This window comes from Vespa velutina, chromosome 2 (genome assembly GCF_912470025.1).
Source record: "Vespa velutina chromosome 2, iVesVel2.1, whole genome shotgun sequence".
Classification (NCBI taxonomy): domain Eukaryota; kingdom Metazoa; phylum Arthropoda; class Insecta; order Hymenoptera; family Vespidae; genus Vespa; species Vespa velutina.
The window spans coordinates 5,998,979-6,021,478 of NC_062189.1; the positions used below are offsets into that span (position 1 = coordinate 5,998,979).

The following is a 22,500-nucleotide window of genomic DNA, read 5'->3' on the forward strand; positions in this document are numbered from 1 at the left end:
TTATGAATTATGTTTATTCTTACATTGATAAAAGATGTCAATGGTATGAACTTTTCGAGGTATCGAATGAATTCTGTTTCTTTTATTTTATTTTCTTTTTTCTTTTTTTTTTTTTTTCTTTTTTTTTCTTTTCTTTTTTTTTCTGTTTTCTTTTTTTTTTTTATCATCATTTTACTACCCACGTTTAAAAAGAAAAAAATGGTATGTGTTATTAATCGTTCGTAATTATCAGCACACGATGACAGGCATCGATAAAATTTCTTTTACGGCTTTGTTCTTTGTACGATAGATAATATTGTTAATGTTAAAAGGCAAGAACGTAGGTATAACGTTGATCAAACATATCTCTACGTAGGACGTATTATATTCTCTTTATAAGTATCTACTTGCAACACGTGGTGTGTTCTGCCTCGCTTGCTACTTTCTAGGTCGACCCATTTGGCATTTTTTTCCCTCGCGAGGCTCGCGACACTCACCGACCCTCGCACGAATCTGGGTCCCTTTCTACTAAAGCCGTACAAACTATATGTACTGTGTGCATGTGTATATATATATATATATATATATATATATATATGTATATGTATATACTATTGTATTATGTATCGAAGAGATTCTTAACATTTTCTTATTTTCTCATTTGGATTATTATTATTACGTAAGAGATGAGAGAAGGTCGAGCTTCTTGACTTTTTTAGGAAATCGATCTCAACTATCTTGAAAAATCTTCTTTCTTCGATGTAGATCGAGCGTTGTTGGTTTTTAGCTCGAAGAAAGTTGTCAGGAAAGTCGTCAGTACTGCTCTACGATAAATTATCTTGTTGGACATACAGAGACGGGTAAACGGGAATGTCGATGAGAAGAAAGTTCCCAACCCCCTTGAGAGAGAAGATACTCTTTTACTATCTCAAGTATATGTGTATGTATATATATATATACTACATATATACTATACGTATACTCTATATATATACATGTATATAGAGATCTTTACGAGGAACAATGAAGACGCTTTAAAGATACATCGAATTACGATCGAGTCACAATACAATCGTGACTATCGCGAGAAACTCGAGATAGTCCGAGTCTACTAACGGAACGTGGGCACGATTTCAAAATCGAAAAACATAATTTCTATGTACATATAATAAAAATACGATTTATCTATTAAAGATTAACGGAATGATCACAATTGTTAATAATAATAATAATAATAATAATAATAATAATAATAATAATAATAATAATAATAATAATAAATTAAGAGATAAAAGAAAAGGAAAAAAAGAAAAGAAAAGAAAAAGAAGAGAAAGAAAGAAACAAACAAAGAAAAGGAAAGAATCCTTACCTCGCTCGCGCTAGTATAATTTGTTGTTAGCTTGATTTGCGGTCGAATCTTCCCAGGTGATTCACGAGTCTCCTTACCCGAAGTAGAGGGCATCGTGCTAGTTGGTTCATCCAGTTTCGTGCTAACCTTTCTTGTTGAAGACAAGAACACGGTACTTCCGCTACCGGAAGTAGCTGCCGTTCTTGACATAATCTGTTCGGTGGAAGCAATTGATACGATCGGATTGATTGACGAAGATGACGCTGTTATGGTTGTTGCCGACGAAGTAGATGTTGGAATAGGCGTCGTAACCGAAGACATTGAATTTGACGCTATAGACGAACTTGAACTTGTTATCGATGGTACGATCGTCGAAGTGACAACAGATGTAATTCTATTGGGCAATGTTGGTGTCGTTTGTTTTGCTCTAACCGAACCACGAGCGTATTCTTGTTGTGACGGTGGCAAGGCTAGACAGCTTGTGATTGGTAATACTAACCATATTATCGTTCGTATCGTCTTCATTTTCCTTTCTCTTTCACGTAAATTCTCTTTTTACGAGTTTACACTATATTTATTATATCCCCAACAACTTTTTCTCTTTTATCTTCTTTTATTTACCATCCACTCCTTTGTTTCCTTTCCCGTGACTGTTACTTTTAGTTCCGTTTACTCTGCTCGATGTCAGCAGTAATAATGATACGAATATACCTGAGAACACAATATCATTATGATGTTACTGTCAATTGTAAACGTAGATGTTAACTATATATGTATATTATATGCAAGTAAATATCCGAATACATTAGGCGAAAATAATAAAGAACAGGATTTATCGAATAATATGCCTACGTCATTCTTAATAAAATACTTGACTTTGAATTTAACTGGGTTAACATTTCGTAGAATTGTTTCTCATTAAAGTGAAGATTAATGTCGTAGGTATTTCTACCGTATCAAGCGAATCTCGTTCTCATTATACAGCACGTTTGCTCTTACGAAGGCGAAACCGTTCTCGCTAGAGTGAAGATTATCTTCATGACAGTGAGAGAGTCCTTTAATTGTAATAATGAAATATGATTACTTTTGTGCGGATTATCCTCTCATTTTCCAGATATCAAAGCTATCTCTCTTTCTCTTTCTCTTTTTCTAATCGAATCTTTAAAATGAGAATTTACAACAAGTTCCACGTTAGAACTTTAGGATTTGCTTTCTTACAGGATCTTTATTCTAATTACATTCGTTTAACGATATTCCGAAGTATGTCGATAAACAAACGTCTCGAACGAATACGAGATTGGAAGAAAGATCGACGTAGATCTTTTGCGAGATCGTAAAAGAGACACACGTAGATCTATCGATACGTATAGATCGTTCAAAGGAACATCCCTGATTCCCACGCGTCTCTGGATTATCTTTCTCTTTCTCTCTCTCTCTCTCTCTCTCTCTCTCTCTCTCTCTCTCTCTCTCTCTTTCTCTTTCTTTCTCTATCTTTCTCTCATCCATCGAGAGCAAGCATGAACCCTAAGCTCACGTCCGAGCGGATCTCGCGAGAGCATCGAGACGAAACGAGAAGAGTTTACGTTGAGAGCTAGGCCTTCCTTAACGGTAACATTATTTTTTTCCAACTCTACCAGGCTGGACCACGATATGGATGCTGCGTGGAAGCAACAAGCGTACGCGTTTCTCTCTCTCTCTCTCTCTCTCTCTTTCTCTCTCTTTCTATCTCTCTTTCTTCCTTTCTCTCCTCCCTCTCTCTCTCTCTTTCTCTTTCTCTCTCTCTCTCTCTCTCTCTTTTCCTCGGAGAAACTTTCGAATAATGATTTTCCATCTTTCCGATTCGTTGTCCCTCGCAAAGTAAAACACCAATCTCTACTACCGGCTTGCTCCTATCTACCTCTCCGTTCTAATAACGGAACGATCTTACGTAGAACGTTAAAAAGATCGAGGTCCGGCCTTAGACTCGATAACGCGTTCTCGATGAAAAGCGCCAAGTTCGTAGACTGTGTTTTAAACTTGTCTTTTGAAAGCCGCATTTTCTTATCCGATCATTTTTACCGACGACGGCGATGACAGCGACGATTACACTCTGATTATCGCGATAATATTACCGATAATATAAATGGTTCGTGTTTAATGAATTCTTTTTTGCTCCTTGCTTCATTCGCAAATTTCTTTTTTGTTCTTTTTGTTTTTCTTTTTTTTTTCTTTTTTTTTTTTTTTTTTTTTTTTTTTTTTTTCAGAGAACGTAATCGCAGGAGATCGAAACGAGTACGCGCGTACAACGAGATCACTCAATCAGATTGCATTTTTTTTTTTTTTTTTGTTTTTTTTTTTTTTTTTGTTTTTTTTTTTTCTAATCGCATTTTCTGGATCGACTTTTCGAGGAAGCAATAAATAACGCGTCGATAATGTAGGTCGTTGTAAATCGTTAACTATTTCCCCCTTCCCCTCTCTTTCTCTCTTCCTACATCATCCCATTCCACCTCTCCCACCCCCGAAAGTATAAATAGCGATTTGTATCTATATTCATTGAATCGAGACCTATTTTATAACGTTACTTCGAAGTAATTCGTCAGCGTTCACTTCACATTACGAGCAAGAATATATATCGATCCTTTTAGAATATCGAACTTATTCTCTGATAACTTCCGATTCGCTTCGTCAACGACCGTTGTCGACTTCATATTCATTTTCATCGTTGTCTTTGTCGTTGCCATCGTCATTGTCGTTACTGTTTCGCTCGATGCTCTTGAACGTAGGCGCCGTGATAATTATCGCGCGTTCACCGGTACGGACTTGGTTGGAATTGGGTCACCCGGTACATTCCTTACGGGCCGTTATCTCTTCTTCTTTGCATTTGCAAGGTCGCACGGATCTGCACGCATGAGCACGTATAAGAAAGAGAAGAGAAGAAGACGAAGGAGGAAAAGGAACGATGGTAGAAGCGACGAAGCACAGCTTCCGATCCGTTACATTATTATATTCTATCTTGCGATCTGGTGCTCCCTTCGTCTTATCTTTCACCGTAAGATCGTTCGTCTGTGTCGAGAGATCTCGTTGCATTCGAAGTGTCTTTGAGATTCTATCAAAAGATATCTACAATAGATAATATACTTTCTTGTTCTTCTATGTTTTGTTTTGTTTTGTTTTTTTTTTTTTTTTTTTTTTCATATTTACGATCAAACTATCCCAACGAAGGATATGAATTGATTAATTAAAAAAAGAAGATCTAAACTTTGTACAATCTTCGACAGACCTTTCTGATACGATTATGCAAATGTGTGTGAACAAAATGTATGCTCTCACGTTGTAAGAAGGAAAATAAAAAAAAAAAAAGAAAAAAAAAAGAAAAAGAAAAAAAAAAAGAAACAGGAGGAAAAAAGAAAAAGGGAGAAAGAAAAAAAGAATTATTCGGTTCTTCGTCGAATGCCGTCGATTTAATATCTTCTAGAGTATCCTAGTCAAAGGTTCTCCGAGAAGAGCATCAAACAAAGGGATATCTGTGTGAGAAATGATCCAACGATAAAGCCCCATAATCTACGCAAAATGGCTTGAATATGGATATCCCAGTGAACGAGAGGATGATCGTTTGCGTAAGTAGGCAGGAAGATTAAAATGAAGTCTTTTAAATGTAGAGAAAAAGAGAAATAGTGAAATTATGAGAGAAAAAAAACAACAATAAGGCTCGAAGAATCGTGGGAATGTGTATTTTTCTACGATGAAGCGTTGATTTTAATATGAAGATAACAGATCAAAAGAGAGACAGAGAGACATAACGGGTCTATTCCAAAACAGATAACATATATATCACATATGCGATTGGACTTTCTTTGTGTTTATGCACAAAGAAGAAGAAATAGAGAGAGAGAGAGAGAGAGAGAGAGAGAGAGAGAGAGAGAGAGAGAGAGAGAGAGAGAGAAAGAGAAAGAGAGGTAACTAAAATGATATACTTCAAGTTGGCCGTCATCGAAACGCTAATGCCTGGGTCGAGGTCGAGATTAGTTTCGCCGTCGATCTTCTCCCCTTTATTTTCTTCTCTTGTCTCGAGATCCTGACTTCTGATGAGAGAAAGCTATCCGTCATGCGAATTTAAAAACATTCTTTGAACAATTTTTCATCTCTTTCATTGAATAAATTGAGATAACGTTTTGAGAAAGTTTCATCCCATTTTTCTTACTACATTAAATACACATGGTTCTTTCTTGTTTTTTTTTGTTTGTTTGTTTGTTTGTTTTAAATTATTCGTAATTCATATAAACATTTTTTTATGAACGCGTTCGGTCAAAGACTAAAAGAAAAATAAATAAAAGCCCGCAGAATTTCTGGGAAACGGTTCACCAATCTAGATATCTCTCGATACCTCTCGGTATTCTTCAACCCCTTACTTGGGAACAGAAATGCATTCGAACTCAAGGTCAGTCAGTCAGTCAACTTCAATCTCGATCCCAGAAATGCGAGAACGAGCCAACCGGAAATCATCTCGTTCATTATCCCCTCTCTCTCTATCTCTATCTATCTATCTATCTATTTATCTATCTATCTATCTACCTATCTACTTCTATCTCTACTTCTATATCTATTTCGTTTTCTCTTAAGAAATACAAACATTGAAATCATACCTCCTCGACGAATCCTTTTCCTCTTCTTTTGGATCTTTTTCAAATGAACTTACAAACGTTCTTGCACACTCGATAGAAATAAAAAAGAAAATGAAAGACAAAAAGAAATCGACAATATCGATCAAATATTATGATAGCCGTGAAATTATAATAATGATATGGATAATAAAAGAAAGCAGAGAGACACTCGTGTAGTAGGGTACTACTCACGGCTGATATTGGTTCGGGGTTCGAGTCCGACTGCGGGCTCTCGTAGGGGGCCTCCTGCCTATGAGTCCCCGCTAGTCCCACTTACCAACCAACCAGAAAGCACTCGACCGCGCTCGGAATCCTAAGCCGCATCTCCGCCAATCCTCTCCCTTCGCTTAGTTCCTCTCGTACACGCGAACTCACGACGATGGTACCGAGGAAAACGCGACGAAATTTTTCTTTCCTCCTACTATTCAACTATCTCCATTTTTATTTATCTCTCTTTCTCTTTCACCATGATCGATTTTTCTATCTTTCTTTCTCTTTCGCAATGACCGATTTTTCTTCTCGCTCTCCCTCTTTCTCTCTCTTATTCTTTCTTTCTCTTTCACGATGATTGATTTTTCTATTATATTTTTTTTTTTTTTTTTTCTTTTATGATGACCGATTTTCTATATTTTGTATTTTGTCTCTCTCTCTGTCTCTGTCTCTGTCTCTCTCTCTCTCTCTTTCTCTCTCTTATTCTTTCTTTCTCTTTCACGATGATTGATTTTTCTATCATTTTTTTTTTCTCTTTTATGATGATCGATTTTCTATATTTTGTATTTTGTCTCTCTCTCTCTCTCTCTCTCTCTCTCTCTCTCTCTCTCTCTCTCTCTCACGTATTCTTTCTTTTTCTTTCACAATGATTGATTTTTCCATTTTTTTTTCTCTTTTATGATGACCGATTTTCTATATTTTGTATTTTGTCTCTCTCATTCTCTCCCTTTCCCTCTCCCTTTTCCTTTCTATTTATCTTCTCTTTCTATCAAGTTTTCTTTTTCCCTTGAAACAGAAAACGATGGACTATTAGTACATATATGGTAAATTCAGATGTCCCATAACGATCATACAGAGGGTGTCGAAACAATCGAGAAAGTACCGCTCGGGTGGTCCAAACCACTTCTTCTTCGACAAGTAGGCCAATGATGTTGCAAATAATGATGCATTCGATGAATTAAACCGATAAGACGGATTAAAAGATTCAAGTTTTAAAGAGTCTTCTTCGACTTCGTTATAAACGTGTTGAAAGAAATATTTATTCTTATCATTGCCTACATGCCAGATGTTCGTTTACAACGTATCTATCAATAAAAGAGATACTAATATAAAGAAAAATAATTACAAGTGCGTTACTTTGAAATGATTATGGTACAAAGGTGAAACAATCGTGAAAGTGTTTTACGGAAGCTCGTCGTTCAACGTGCCATAACAGTGGCACGCGTTTGCCTTCTGGCTATTCTTTAACGATACGTTGAGGAAGACGATTTCCAATAAATCTCAATAATTTCTGGTTCCTTGTTATGGGAAAGGGGGGAGATCTTTGATCGTCTCCTCATCTTCGACGATTTGCGGTTTGCCGCTTCACGCGTAGGTGAACACGTGAAATTGTTTGCGGTTTGTCGCCTGAGAAAGAGTGAGACGAATGATAAGAGATTATACGGAAACTGTCGTTCTTTTAAAATGGATCTACCATAGGAACTAGATGAAAGAGGAGAAAAAAAAACAAATATAATAATTTGTACGATCGATCGCTTGAAATTTGTTCAAAAAGGAAGATGGAGAAAAAATAATTAACTTATTCAAAATATCTTATTTATCGTTTAATGCTCTATGATATCATTTTGTTTAAAGAGTATTATTTTTGCTTTTTGAAAAATATCATTATCATCTCTGGAAATATATTATTTGCTATTTACTATTTAAAAAGATTATTCTGTTCGCAAAATATTACGTAATATTTAAGAAATATTATTTAATTCTTATTATCAAAAAATATTATTCCGTCCGGAAAGTAACTTTTACTTTTACAAAAAATATTATTTGATCCAAAAGGAGAGTTTTATTAAAAAAAAAAAAAAAATATCTCTTGTCAACAGTTTACTGTCTGAAAATATTATTCTGCAGAAAAAAAATAATATATTATCTCTCCTATTTGATGTATGAAAATATTGTATTATTTTATTTAAAAAATTATGATTTATGACCGAACAGATTACATTGAAAAGTCTTTCGATAATTTGTAGAGTTGTAAAATCTCTCTTTTCTTACCATTTTCTTTCTTTTAAATACCTGCACTCGAAACGAGATTGAGGATGACTCGTTATCTCCTTTTGATTTCATTTTAACGCATCCTACGTCCACCGCCTTGAGATTAATCGTGCTTCTTCTCAATACGTTTATGATTATCTATTTCCTCTTCATGCAATCTCACGCAAGATATACCAGCGGTCGTTTTCACTCGACAGTACGATATTATAAACGGGCTTTACTATTTCCTCCCTGTTCAACCTACTGTTCTACATACGAACTATTCCTCCATTAACATTTATCCAAGCTTACCGAGATCTATTTTGTTACTTTTTTATCTTTTCTTTTCTCTCTCTCTCTCTCTCTCTCTCTCTCTCTTTTTTTTCTTTTTTTCTAGATATCGAATTAACACGGACGTTGACTACTAATTACGCGAATAAATTTCAATCTCTTATCTTGATTTTACTGAAATCACTTTGGTCACGCTTCCACTACCTTTGCGATACTTCCTTTTAATTGAACGTAAGAAAACGGAAAATTATCTTACTTAGGAAAAAATAAAAAAAAAAAAAAAAAAAAAAAAATAGAAAAAAGAAATTAAATTATTTCTAATGAAATCAATGACATTCAACGAACGACGAAAGTAGGATGGTATGCGTATACTTAAGATAAAAACGATCTCACACTAAACTTTCGCCCTCTTTTTCGTGAGTACCTTTCGTTTCTTTTGTTTTACAACGGAAGATGTTAATAAGTAATAGCAAACGAAAGATAAGATAACATATGGCATGAAACTAGAAGATGAAGAGGAAGAAGAAGAAGAAGAAGAAGAAGAAGAAGAAGATGAATGATAATAAGAGGAAGATCATTTCCCTCGAGCGGTGAAAGCTTGACGCGCATAATCGCGTAAGCGAAATAATTGTAAGCCAGCATTGGTGCTCGGGCAAAAGTGCATAAGAGTCTTCTTTTCAAATCAAGACCGAGACAAAACGAAAGTTTCGACACGATTTCCCGTTGAGATCTTGCGAATCGATCTATTAGCTTTGTCCTCGAACGACAAACTTCAAGGTCATCCCTGATGATGACGATTCCTCATGAATCAAATCGAAAGAATAAAATAGAAAAGGAAATAAAAAGGCGATGTAAAAATTGTTAATGTTTTTCAAATATCCGTTAAATTGAACCGATTTAATAAAAAAAAATTAATTCAATTCAAAATAAATGGAAATAATCGTCATCGTCGTCGGTGGTAAATATGCGATTCTACCTTGGTGATAACAATTCTGAAAACTTGTAAGACAACTTACGCGTTAAAATCAGGTATACCGCAATTACGTGACTATTATTATGAAATAGAATAATCCATAAGTGATATCAATATGATATTACTCTATAAAAATATCTAATCACAAGCTTTCCTGGTTAGCTTACCTAGCTTACTTCTGCTACTGATACTACTGCTTTTACTGGTTGTCTATTGCCAACCAGACGTTAACCTTCGATGGATGCGTAGAGCATAATGATTATCCGGTACTGATGACTCCACCCTTTCGAAGTTGCTCGCGAAACGTGTCAGATCGTTAGTTCTTCATGTCTACGTTCCTATCTCAATTCTTGGTAAAATAATAATAAAAAGAAATAAAAGAAGAAGAAAATTGACGTAAAAAAATCAAGATATTTTCCTTCCTCTCTTCGGTTTCTTCTTTTGTTTATGTTGTTTTCTATTTATTATTATTATTATTATTATTATTATTATTATTATTATTATTATTATTATTATTATTATTATTAATATTATTATTATTATTATTATTAATATCTGTGATCGTAAATCTCGATGATTCTATAACTTACGAATAACTTGAAACAATGCTAGTAAATACAGAAAAGAAGACGAAACGGTTTGATTTTTTGGACAAAAACGAAAGAGAGAAAGAGAAATAAATTCCGATCCTCCTTTCTAACGATTTTCTTGCCTCCTTCTTCTCGCTCGCGGTGGAATCTCGGCGAAGCGTAAAACTGTTGAGATGATGAAACAAGAAACGGGGAAGCGGAGAAAGGCGATGGACAGAACTCAACGCGAGAGATGCAAGTAAATGATTCAGCGTGAATGAATCTGGATTGATTCGAAGAAACTGTCTTCACTCATATATATATATATATATATATATATATATATATAAAGTATTTAATCGTATTTAACCGATCATTATTGAAGAGAAAAAAACTCGTTACGTCGTTTCTAATTATTCACTTTAATGAAAATAACACTAGTTAACATTGTAAAGGGTGATAATTACTTGTACACCCTTGTCTCTCTCTCTCTTTCTCTCTCGCGAAGAAAAAAATTATCTTTGATTAAACGAAAGCTTATAAAAAGGTGCATCGATAACGAACGCGACGTAGAATTAATTAACTTGGCGAACGATCGAACAGAGATAATAATACTACATCGTCGTTTGAGTTTCAAGTCGCTGGCTAACAAGTTTTAAATCTTTTCACTAGTTATATATTTAAACATTTTCCCTTAACAATTTTTAACTTTAAAAGAAAAATATAATAATAAAAATGATAATATAAAATAAGGAATAAAATGAAATAGTTCAAGGTGATCGTTATGTATCTTATCGTGTGTGTTTTAGTTATTTTTATTGAACCTATCTGTTTCTATTTAAAAACAAAGAAAAAGACTAAAAAATATTAGTACGTGTTCCGATAAAATAAAATACTTAAAGTGATCGTAAAAACATCAAAGAATTTACCTTTAAACTCAATTTGAATTTAAATATTTTTAATATTTTTATCGAACGTACTTGTATCGTACAAGTAATCTTAACGATATTTAATGTTAATTAATGTTTGTTTAAAAAAAATCAATACGAACCTAACACAAATTTTTTAAAATATCGAATTTCTTCTGATAAACTATATACTTCGCGGATATTTCATAAATTTGTTATATTAATTATAAGTATATAATTTTGTTTTTCTATTTATTAACAAACAAATCAAAAAGAAAAAGAAATAAATATAAAAATTAAGACATGAGAGATCACAGATATTTTAATTATCTATGACTTTCATCTTATCCAATACGTAAACGTTTCATTACGTACGAAACGCATGTATATGTATAATATAGTAGTAACATTTTTGTAACTACTTAGTTGAAAATTTATAAAAAAAAAAAGAAAAATGTCCGATCGAAGGCGTGATACGTGCACCACGTACACGTATCGTAAAGGCCGTCGTTACCTCATTATTTTCCCGTGGAGTTCACAAAACGACGAACGCCTTCAACATGGCGGCCATTAATGTACAGCTCTTTAAAGGATAATATCGAGGCTTGTATCCGGCGGATTAACGAGAGCCCGCACGAGAGATCGTCGGCACTTTGCGGTCAAGAAAAAGTGTTGATACACGACGATAAATAGCGAACGACGATGAGTTTCAAAACATCTTCATTCTTCGCGACGTTAGTGCTTCTTCCATTAAAATATTTAATGGAAAAGCTTGATTATCCTAGTTTAACTTTATTATTACCATTATTATTATTATTATTATTATTATAAACAATGTTCATTTAATCACTCATGGTAATTAAAATTGTTTTATTCAAAATATAATATTTAATGAGAGTAATTAAACTTAAGTAACAGAAATAAAATTTTTCTTGTAAAACAAAAATTCAATTGACTATAAAATCATTAACGAGTTTCAGATTTCAATTTTGATCAAATATTTTTTTTTTTTTTTTTTTTTTTTTTTTTTTTTTTTTTTTTTTTTATGAGCTAATTATAATTAATCAAAGAACTTTTTTTAAATTGAACTATGCGTGCCATCTGTTAGAAAATTAATCCTTTGATGAAATCGATTGGAAAATTGCGACAGCCTGACATCTTGTGGTGATCTTCAACCAAACAGTTTTAAATACCGATCGTGAAATGTGTTCTTCCTTACCGACAATTATTGTATATATTCTTTAAATAATGTATTCAAAAACATTTTTTTTTTCTTTTTTTCTTTTCTTTTTTTTTTTTTTTTTTTTTTTTTTTCTTTTTTTTTCCATATAAAAATTTGCAACGTACCCTGTCACACTGTTTTTTCTGTTTTGTTTTTTTTTTCAACAGATAAGGCGATATACTTTATTAAATTAACGTAAATTATACAAACACGAGTAACGTCGATGTTAAGCCGGCTTTTCATCATCGAACGATCTCTTACACAAAATGTACCTTTATCCGCATTGATATATCTACAAGTAATAATAATAATAATAATAATAATAATAATAATAATAATAATAAAATAATAATAATAATAATAATAAGAATGTGAGCTCGTGACAATGGGAATTCTTCCGAATTTCGAACATGAAAAAGCAAAATATATTACTAACAAAACGAAATATTAAAAATAAAATCGAAATGAATGATCTTTTAATAATAATTAACTTATAAATATGTTGATGATGGTGATAATAATAATACTAATGCTGATAATTAGTATTAATTATTAGAACCTGTTTTCCTGGAACTTGCCACTTTCCGCATAATTAATAATAATAATAATAATAATAATAATAATAATTTAAAAATTTCATTCAATAAGAATTAAAAATAATTATAAAATAATAAGAATAATAATACGATTAACCTAATATAAATTATGGAATGTTTACGAAGTAATTATTATAAATGAACGAACTAAATCGCGTTATGAAAATTATACGATCGAGAGTATTTCCAGGTAACCGAGCTTTTCTTCTTCGATCATCGATGTTGAATTCTTTTCAAAATCGTATCGAATGCGATCTAATAGCATCGCTTTCTTAACTGAAGATACTCGCTCAAAATTTATACATATACATGTAGCTATATATACTATTTACTATATATATATATATATATATATATATATATATATATATATATCTATATGTATATAACAGAATGCTAAATAATTATCGAAACGAATGAACTATAACTCTGTCTATACAAACTGTAACTAATAGATAATAATATTATAAACATAGTAACGAAATAACATCGTAACGCATTTCTCGGATAATACATACACAATAAAAAAAAAAGATTTTTTTTCATGACGATTTAAAGCTCTTTACAAGCCCTTCTCGTGTAAACGTAAATTGAAGGGCAATTTGAATGAAAAGGAATGTCTGCCTTCATTTAAAATCGTCGCACCGCGAACGAATTTTTAATGTTCTTTTCTTTCTTCCTCTTGATTTTCGTGTTTTTTTTTTTTTTTTCTTTTTGAAGATAAAAAAAAATAAAAAAAGAAGAATTAGACAAATCTTCGATAGGAATCTCTCGTACTATTTTCATGTCACAGTTCGAAGATTTTATTTAATTATTAATGTCTAATCTCTCACTCTCTCTCTCTCTCTCTCTCTTTCTCTCTCTCTCTCTTTCTCTCTCTCACTTTCTCTCTTCTTATTCTTCATGCGTTATATGTCACAATCGATGAAAAATACTTTTCATTGAAATTATTATAATAATTGAAAGAAAATTTTCGAAAAATCTTGTTTTCGTTAGAGAAAAAAAAGGAATCAAAAAAAAAAAAAAAGAAGAAGAAGAAGAGATCGTTGTCCTTTTTTCTTTCTCGATTTCTCTCTCTCTCTCTCTCTCTCTCCCTTTCAAACTGTGTAGACTGGTTCAGGATGATGCGAAGGTACGCAGTAGCCGCTATAAGTTTTGATCTCTAATATGCCGGAATAAGATCTCGCCGGCAATGATCCAGGATCCGTGTGACGTCGGGGACAACGGTGTCCCCTGGGACACTGGCAGAGAGGCGAGGCGTTTACTTCTTCCAACTGTGAGCTCCTTCTTTTGCGAACGGTAAATAGCCTGCAAGGTTCCTTGTGCTGGCAACGTAGCCTCTATAACGAGACAAAATGTCTAACTGATTTACTCTTGATTATTATTGCAATACTATTTCCACGGTTATTTTTAATTGATTAATTAATTAATCCTTTTCCATCAGTCATATAACAAATAATGCAGTCATATCATTTATTAATATTATCTAAATCATTTGTTAATATTAAAGTTAATATTTTTTGCGTATAATTATAAAGTTTTATAAAATATGAAGTTTATTATATTATGTTTAGAAACAATAATAATTTTTCGAGGTATAGAGGGTTAATTAATTAATTTATTTAATTGATAGAAAAATGATTGATGAAACATTAATTTAAATAACTTACGCTTTGCGGCGAACAGGCGAAAGCATATATGAATCCGGAATTACCCTCTGGAGAGATATGGGGTTGTCTTCGGACGAGATATGGTACACTGCCTGGTCGACAACGACAATGTACACGTTGTACTGTTGCGTTCGCTGGTCCTCCACCGGGTGCCAACGTCCACGTGATGTCTCTGAAACAATAGTTGTCAAACATTATTTAATACAATAAAAATTTGATCAAAATCATTGAATGAATTCCGACATACATATATGTATATATATAATTTGTATAAATATCAGATCACGATCAAATTGAACGGGCAATTAAAATCATCATCTAAAAAAACGTCTTATTTCTTACGAATAAAAATTAAGAAAAAAAGAAAAAAAAAAGAAAAAAAAATCGAATTAGACTCACTTGAAATAACGACAAATAGGAAGACGCTTTACGGGTTCACAGAGTTTATATTGTCGAGTTTTATCGACGATCGTATGTCCATCATCCGCGTGGAGGCTACTAGGGCAAGCACGTCCACCAGGACAACGACATTGTCTCTCGACCCATGGTGCACCATAAAGATCTACTTTACTACAGACTTCGCTTCGATCTGAGCACTCTGGCAATTCTTCTTCGCTGTCCTAGAAAAGAAAAAGCAAACAAAAATTGAACAAAAATAATTAATTAACTAAATAAATATTGTGAAAATAATCCAATTTCATAAATGAATAATTTCATTATATGTGTATACATATATATATGTATATATATATCTATAAAGTCCAAAATTGTAAACTGAATAGCAAAAGTAATCGCAAGATTACGTAAAACTTTGCACGATCGAGAGTGCGACTGATCAGACATCCTGCCTACGCGTGTTTATTCGAAAGTATCTCAAGATAAGTACGATACCTACATGTATATATATAGTCAATACACACACACACACACACACAGATATATACGCGTGCACATACATATATATTTATATATAAAATATGTATATATCAACTCGATGTTAATTCGCGTCGAAAGAGACCCGCCGTTTCCGTCACGTGCAACGCGAGTTTCGTGCGTATCGCGCGCTCTTACATTAGTTCGATATCACGTGCCGACCGACAATTCGCCTATTGCGAGACAGCATACGTCAGGCATACATGCTTTACGACTTTTAAACGAGTATGCGCACGCGCGCGCACATATACATACACATAGATACACACCTACCCTTGTCGTTCATAAGAGTTCGTTATCTTTTATTGAAAAAAAAAACGAAGAAAAAATAAAAGGAAAAATAAAAGATCGAAAGAAGGATTCGATTTGTTCGACGAACGGCGTCGATCTTCGATCTTCGTCACGCACGAAGCACTCAGGGTCGACCGGCTCCGTTTCTGGATCGTTCGTGCTGCTAGAAACAAAACGTGCTCGCCAGCTCTAAGAACGTGTTTTCGCGGCAACGGACTTCCGGTCGCCTTCGAGACAAGCTTTCGATAAGTTTCCTCGTATCTAAGTACATACGATCGATTTTGTTTAAAAATACGAAAGAAAAATTACGGAAGGTTTATTTGAAGATCTGTTTTTTTTTTCTTTTTTTTTTTTCTTTTGTTTTCTTTTCTTCCATTTTTCTTTTTTTCTTTTTACCAATTCTTCCTTCATTTGATATCAATTACTCGATAAATTAAATACTATTACGTTTAATCATTTTGATTGGACGTTACGATAAAAGATTTTGATTTCTTTTTTTGCGAACGATTTTAATTCAAGCCAGTTAAAAATTGAATCAGCTAAATCCGTGTGCCTTTTTAAAAGGGACGAATAAGAAGGGTGAAAAAAAAAAATGATATTGTAAAGTTCGTGTTGTTATCCGGCACGACGAGGACGTCCCTGATTTCCGAGGAGCGACGCAATGTCAATGACCAATCGTGACCGAGTAAAAGCCGACGAGATCGGATTAACGAGAGAGCCCCGGGGACTCTGCGCCACGCTTGAACGTTGTCGTACGAACATACGTAGCTGGACAGGACGTACGTGATTGCCTCATTGACCGGATTGACAACCTCCGAATGAAGCGCTTACGAGAGATGCTCTTTGCGCTTTCTCGGCCGGGGGTACGTCGCCTCCTATGACATCTTTTTCTTTTCTTTCCTTTCAAAATTATGTATTTTTTTTTTTTTTTTTTTTTTTTTTTTTTTTTTTTTTTTTTTTTTTTTTTTTTTTTTTTTTTTTTTTTCAAGAATAATCCCAACGTCACCGGTTAATCGAAATATTTGATCTATGTTTGCCTATTATGTTATTAAGAGAGCGTATTAATTAATTGAAAAAAAAAAAACAATTTGGAAATCGTTAGAAAAATGAATAGAAGTATATATTTTTTCGGTAAAGATATTGACTTCCTGTGTGGAAGTGTGGATATTAGACGATTTCGCGAGTCGTTTTAATAGTGTCGCCAGGTAGAACGACAGATCGCGGAAGGATCGTAAATCGGTAAGGATGTTTTGATCCGTAATACCGGGATCGTACGGTGGTCACCATTGTAAGGTTCGGAGTGAGGTCTTCCGGCTCATTCATCGAACGACTTCCGCCATTTCTCGAGGAAACCTATTCAGCCATTATTTCACTACCGCCGAGAGACTAATTCGGCGCGCCGTGAACCCCTTTGTGTCTCCACTCGTCCTCGTCTTCGTCGTCCTCGTCATCTTATTCGCTTAGCAAGCAGGTATATCTACGTTTCTCTACAATTCATCTTGACTTTTTCTTCGTCCTCTTCTTTTTTTACCTTAAACTGACGTTCCTACTTCGAAGGATCATTAAAAATAAGAAATAAAGATGATCCTTTGATCTGTATTTAATAAATATTCAAAAATTGTCACATTTATATTGAAATCTCGTATGAAAGTTAACTATTGACTGAACTGATCTCAAACTTTCGAAATATCGATAAAAAGAAAGAAAGAAAGAAAAAAAAAAGATGATCTTTCGGTTGAATCAGTGGATATATTTAAAATTGTCACATTTATTTGAAACGTCATATAAAAATTGATTAAATCTATCTAAAAACTTCGAAAGATCATTAAAAAAAAAAGAAACAAAAAAATGCTCCTTCGATCACGTGATCAATATATTTAAAAAAAAAAATCATTCGCATTTGTTTAAGTAGTCGTATAAAAGTTATGAACATGAATTTCTTCGATGCCTAATCCCTTCGATAAAATAAAAAGATACTTAAGCTAGTGGCAATAATCGAAAATGATTTAACAAATCGTTTTACATCCCCATCGAGTGCACGAAGGTGCGTGAGCCACGGCAGTTAGGCCACCGTCGTTGTCGATAGAAAGAGAAAGAGAGAAGATAAACTCGGCTTTCGAGTCTGTTCGAGGAAACGCTCTTCCGCCGTTTTACCACCGAGCATTCGACTTTTTACCACGTCCGTCTATCTCTCCTTCGACTTTTTATCTCGACCGCTCCCTCTTCTCTATCCTGCCAACAACAACAACACCACCACCACAACTACCACCCCACTTCTTGGTCCTCTTCTTCCTATTGCTCGTTTTGACCACGAAACGTCAATTCTCTTTTGATCCAAAAAAATCCACTTTTTTTTTGTTTATTTTAATTCTTTTCTTTTCTTTTTTTTTTTTTTTTTTTTTTTTTTTTTTTTTTTTTTTTTCTTTTTTTTCTTCTTCTTGCTCCCAAAAAATCTTTAACTCTTTGTCGTACTATATCGAGTCTGATTCCAATATTACAGTTCGTTCTAATGAATCCCTATATCGATTTATTTATTCAAATTGTAAAATACTTAATATAAGTACGTATATTTGTATTAATGTTTTTTAGGTGTTAGTATTAGGTACTAAAATATTCAAAAACAAAGAAGATACTAATGCAAATGTAAAATTAAAAAAAAACATATTTATATAAATTTATCGTTGTGTATTAGAGTTAAATAATAAAATATTGAAATAACGACGAACTATTTAATAATGATCGAAGGTGATCAATTCATAATCAATTGCGAATCGGCTTATTGCTAATTTCAATAACATTATGAACGTCGAAGATCTAAGAAATTGGAAATTTATTGCGAAGACAAAATAGTATTCTATACTAACGGAGACTTGAACGATTCGACCGGAAGTCGAGTCGATCGAACGGAGAAGAAAAGTGGGTTAGAGGTAACCGACAAGGAAAGATCGAACGAACGAACGAAATCGTCTCTATCCAATCATCGTCATCGTTGAACGTTAGAACGACGTTACGCTAGTTGCCTCTTTTCCTTTTTCCTCTCAAAGAAGAGACTCTTCTTCCTTCCTCAGTCAACCCTCCCCGTTCTTCTCTTTCTTATTCTTTTTCTTTTTTCCTCAGGAAACGAAAAACAGGCGTCTCCTTTGAAAGAGAAGAGTAGGAGAAGGGTAGGGCGAGGAGGATAGAATGAGGTGAGGTCGGGTGGGATGTGGAGGGTGTGGTGTATGAGGGAGGGGTGGAGTTGAGGGAGAGGAGGAGGAATATACCGGAGGAGGCATCGAAACGGTGGCGGTAAACTAAAATGGGATAATAGAAGGACCGGAAGAAGCTCGCGAACCCACCCGGAAGTTCTCACGCGTCTCTCGCTTCTCTCACGACCGCAATGAACATGACACCTGGCACTCGGCTACGCATACACCACGGATGACCGAGAACGACGAAGACAGGGCACGATCCTCTTTGAGTTCTCCTTCGTATACGTCTCCCTTCTCTCTCTCTCTCTCTCTCTCTCCCTCATATGACCCAAAAGAAAGAGAGAGAGACAGCAAAGAGATCTCCTTCTCCTCCTTCCAGAGAGTTGGATAGAATAGCCGTCAAACGCGGGACGTCCGTTTCTTTTTTCTTTTTTCTTTTTCTTTTTCTCTTTTTCTCGTTTTTTTTCTTTTTCTATGTTTATTTATTTATTTATATTTCTTTCTTTCTTGCAAAAAATGAAGTAAAAGAATCATTGAATCAGTCGATAAGTAATATTGCAATTTGCAGTGTTTTATATTTATCAGTAAATAACAATAGTAATTCTTATTAACAATTCTAAACGTTATTTATTGTCTGTGCCTATCCACTTATTATACAATTGTTTATTTAGATGCTGTTATTGTTTTCTTTTTCTATATATTATTATTATTATTATTATTATTATTATTATTATTATTATTATTATTATTATTATTATTATTATTTGAAGCAAAATTTACTGAAAATTCTAACGTCGGGCAAGCAAAAATATTTTGGCGCCAGTTTGTAAAGGAAATACGTACTTCTTTCCTTTCTTTCGATATTCTTCGAATGAATAAAACGAAGGTTGAAATTCCGCTAGCGTACATTCTATCGCTTCGAAAGTTGTCCGCGGGAAAAGAAGGAGAAAAAGAAAAGAGAAGAAAAAGAAAAAAGGAAAGAGAGAAAAAAAGGAAAATGGTTTAATTGACGCGATGAAACGGGACGGGAGTAGTGTGCGAACGTGACTCCGCTAACGGAAAGCCTCGTTATGTCTAGTAGCGTGCAACAACGGAGTAGTCAACAATATATACACGCAGACCGACCGTTTTCACGACTCGTTTCGTATTTAATTCGCTCTACGCACCGCACTGTTAAGTAACTATAATTCCTGGTTATCGCTCTTACGATGAGAAAGAAAAAGAGAGATCACCTAAATGAACTTCTCGGGTGCTAGAAATTGCAGTAAATTGGGATGTGGCTACTGTCCTCTCCTGAATCATCCAAATGAAACAAAACGCCATAAAACAAAATGCATAAATGAAATAAATGAAAAAAATCACATGTCTCTATATGACTTACATGAATATAAGAGGGGGAGGGGGGAGAATTCTATATTATGATTTTACGATGTACATACATATTTATATATACATGTGATTTTTTAACTATATATTACATATTATATATTTATAAATACATAAATTTAACTATATAATATATATTATATATTTATAAATACATAAATTTAACTATACAGTATATATTATATATTTATAAATACATAAATAATATAAAAATAAAATAATTGTAAGAGTTAATCTTAAACATATTAAAAAAGAATTAGAGAGAAAGAGAGAGTGGGAGAGGGAGAGGGAAAGAGAACAAACCTAAGCAAAAAAGAAAAAAAAAAAAAAAAGAAGAAAGAAAATGACTGAAAGAATCAAAATGAACGTGTCATGAAGGAACTCGAGTAAAGAAAAGCCGAGCGAATGATGGTATCGTCATCGAGTCTATCGACAATACCCATTGTCCCGTCCACTACTCGTTAAAGCCAAGCCATAGCACGTAAGTTAATCGTTTATACTCGACGATTACTCAAGAGCGCGTGTATTTCTCTCTCTCTCTCTCTCTCTCTCTCTCTCTCTTTCTCTCCTCTCTCTTTCTCTTTTTCTCGCTATATACGCAATGCAACACAAAACAACACAACAGAACGGCCGCGAAAGGGCCGCGCGATCATTTCGAAGAGAAAACGAGCAGACTTTGTCTCTCTATGTCCTTCTGTCTTCTCCCCCTCCCCCCTATCTCTTTCTCTCTCTCTCTCTCTCTCTCTCTCTCTCTCTCTCTTTTCTCGAGGCTATCGAGTAAGAAAAAGAAAGACAGAACGCATTCATTTCTCGTTGTCGTCGTCGTCGTCGTCGTCGTCGTCGTCGTTGTTGAAGAAAAACACGTCACCGAGATCGACAGCAAAGGTGACATTCCTTCGGAAGCTGTTTGAAAATAACAAGAAGAAACTATCTCTCTTTCTATCTCTTTTTTTCTTTCTATACTCATACGAGTTCGTTATGAATGGAGCAGGTACTCGTGAACGAATACATCTCTCTCTCTCTCTCTCTCTCTCTCTCTCTCCCTATTTTCATCTTTTCCTTCTTTTTCTCATTAAACGCATACGCACAGAGGTCTCTTTCACTTAACACCAATTAATTCCACTCTTAATCGAACGAACGTGTGCGTGAAAGAGTACACGCACAAATAGCGTAGGTGCAATGAAAGAAAGAGAGAGGGGGAGAGAGAGAGAGAATTATGGAGGATGAAGAGGAGACGCGTAATATCCAGGTGCGTACGTAGAGTCAGTGAAGGAGCCAGGAATGACACAACAACGATAACGACAACGACAACGACGACGACAACGAAGACAACGACGACGACGAGGACGGGCAACAGGTTCGAACGCCGAGTGGGCGCCACTCTTTGCTCGCGGCTAAGTTTTTACCCCCTTTCCCTCCTCCGCACACCACCATGCTCCCCTTCCTTCTCGCGACCGTAAAGCGGGTAATTTAGCCTCGTATCCCCGGAATGTCACATCGTGCCTCGAGTTATCGAAGCCTCGAGAAAGTTCGTCGTTTTAAAGAGAGAGAGAGAGAGGGAGAGAGAGGGAGAGAGAGAGAGAGAGAGAGAGAGAGAGAGAGAGAGAGATACATCGTTTGTCATTCGAGTGTTGTTCACCCCATTGAAAGGAAATTGTGTCCTTTTGCGAACGTATCTCATGTTTTTCTTTTCTTTCTTTTTTTTTTTTTTTTCTTCTTTTTTCTCTTTCCTTAGGAAATCAGTCAATATCTTTTCTTTATATTCTAACAAAAGAAAATAGAAAGATTATTTAATTTTTAAACGCATAGATTGATTCTATTTCTTTTATTTCTTATTTCGTTAATCTTATTTAAAGAGCTTAATTTTTAACTTTATTTGTTAAAGTGTTTGAAAATTTTAGATTGGAGGGCTATTAATTATTTATTAGATACAAAAATCTTCTTTTTGATAATATTTAATCAACGTTAACTGGTGCTCGATCGTGATCGAGAAATCAATCAGATCGGAGAAACAACAGGCACGTTATTGTGGGTGTGTATGTGTATGTGTCACAATTATTAAATATATTTTCTTAGTAGTAATAGATAATAACAGTTGCGTGGAAAGAAAAGAATTATTAACGCAGAGTTATTATTATAGATTACTCTTTCTTCGTTCCGTATCTTTCATCGTTTTTCCTGAGAATCGACGAGTATGCTCATTCTCTCGCATTACTTACTTTATATGTATACATATATATATATATATATATATATATATGT

The 22,500-nt window shown here is 34.1% G+C and overlaps 3 protein-coding genes across 5 annotated transcripts in view; 1 reads left to right on the forward strand and 2 right to left on the reverse strand.

Moving 5' to 3' along the window:
• The window catches only part of LOC124947093, a 29,002-nt gene extending 19,117 nt beyond the window's left edge, over nt 1-9,885 (reverse strand). Inside the window, exons 1-2 of one of the 3 annotated variants that reach the window (XM_047488760.1) lie at nt 9,640-9,885; nt 1,349-2,038 (exon numbers count right to left, since the gene is read on the reverse strand). In XM_047488760.1, coding sequence (XP_047344716.1) covers nt 1,349-1,852 — 504 coding nt within the window. In that variant the 5' untranslated portion in view covers nt 1,853-2,038; nt 9,640-9,885. Of the gene's footprint in view, nt 1-1,348; nt 2,039-5,280; nt 5,452-5,949; nt 6,478-9,639 lie in introns of those variants that run through there. The other 2 variants (XM_047488758.1, XM_047488761.1) reach the window with 2 other exon arrangements.
• LOC124947089 (elongation factor-like GTPase 1) overlaps nt 1-22,500 on the forward strand; it is a 54,151-nt gene that overhangs the window by 19,523 nt on the left and 12,128 nt on the right. The window lies entirely within an intron of this gene.
• LOC124947094 (protein giant-lens) overlaps nt 13,757-22,500 on the reverse strand; it is a 10,008-nt gene continuing 1,264 nt past the window's right edge. The window contains exons 2-4 of the mRNA XM_047488762.1: nt 14,837-15,057; nt 14,438-14,609; nt 13,757-14,107 (exon numbers count right to left, since the gene is read on the reverse strand). Coding sequence (XP_047344718.1) covers nt 13,865-14,107; nt 14,438-14,609; nt 14,837-15,057 — 636 coding nt within the window. The 3' untranslated portion in view covers nt 13,757-13,864. The remainder of the gene's footprint in view (nt 14,108-14,437; nt 14,610-14,836; nt 15,058-22,500) is intronic.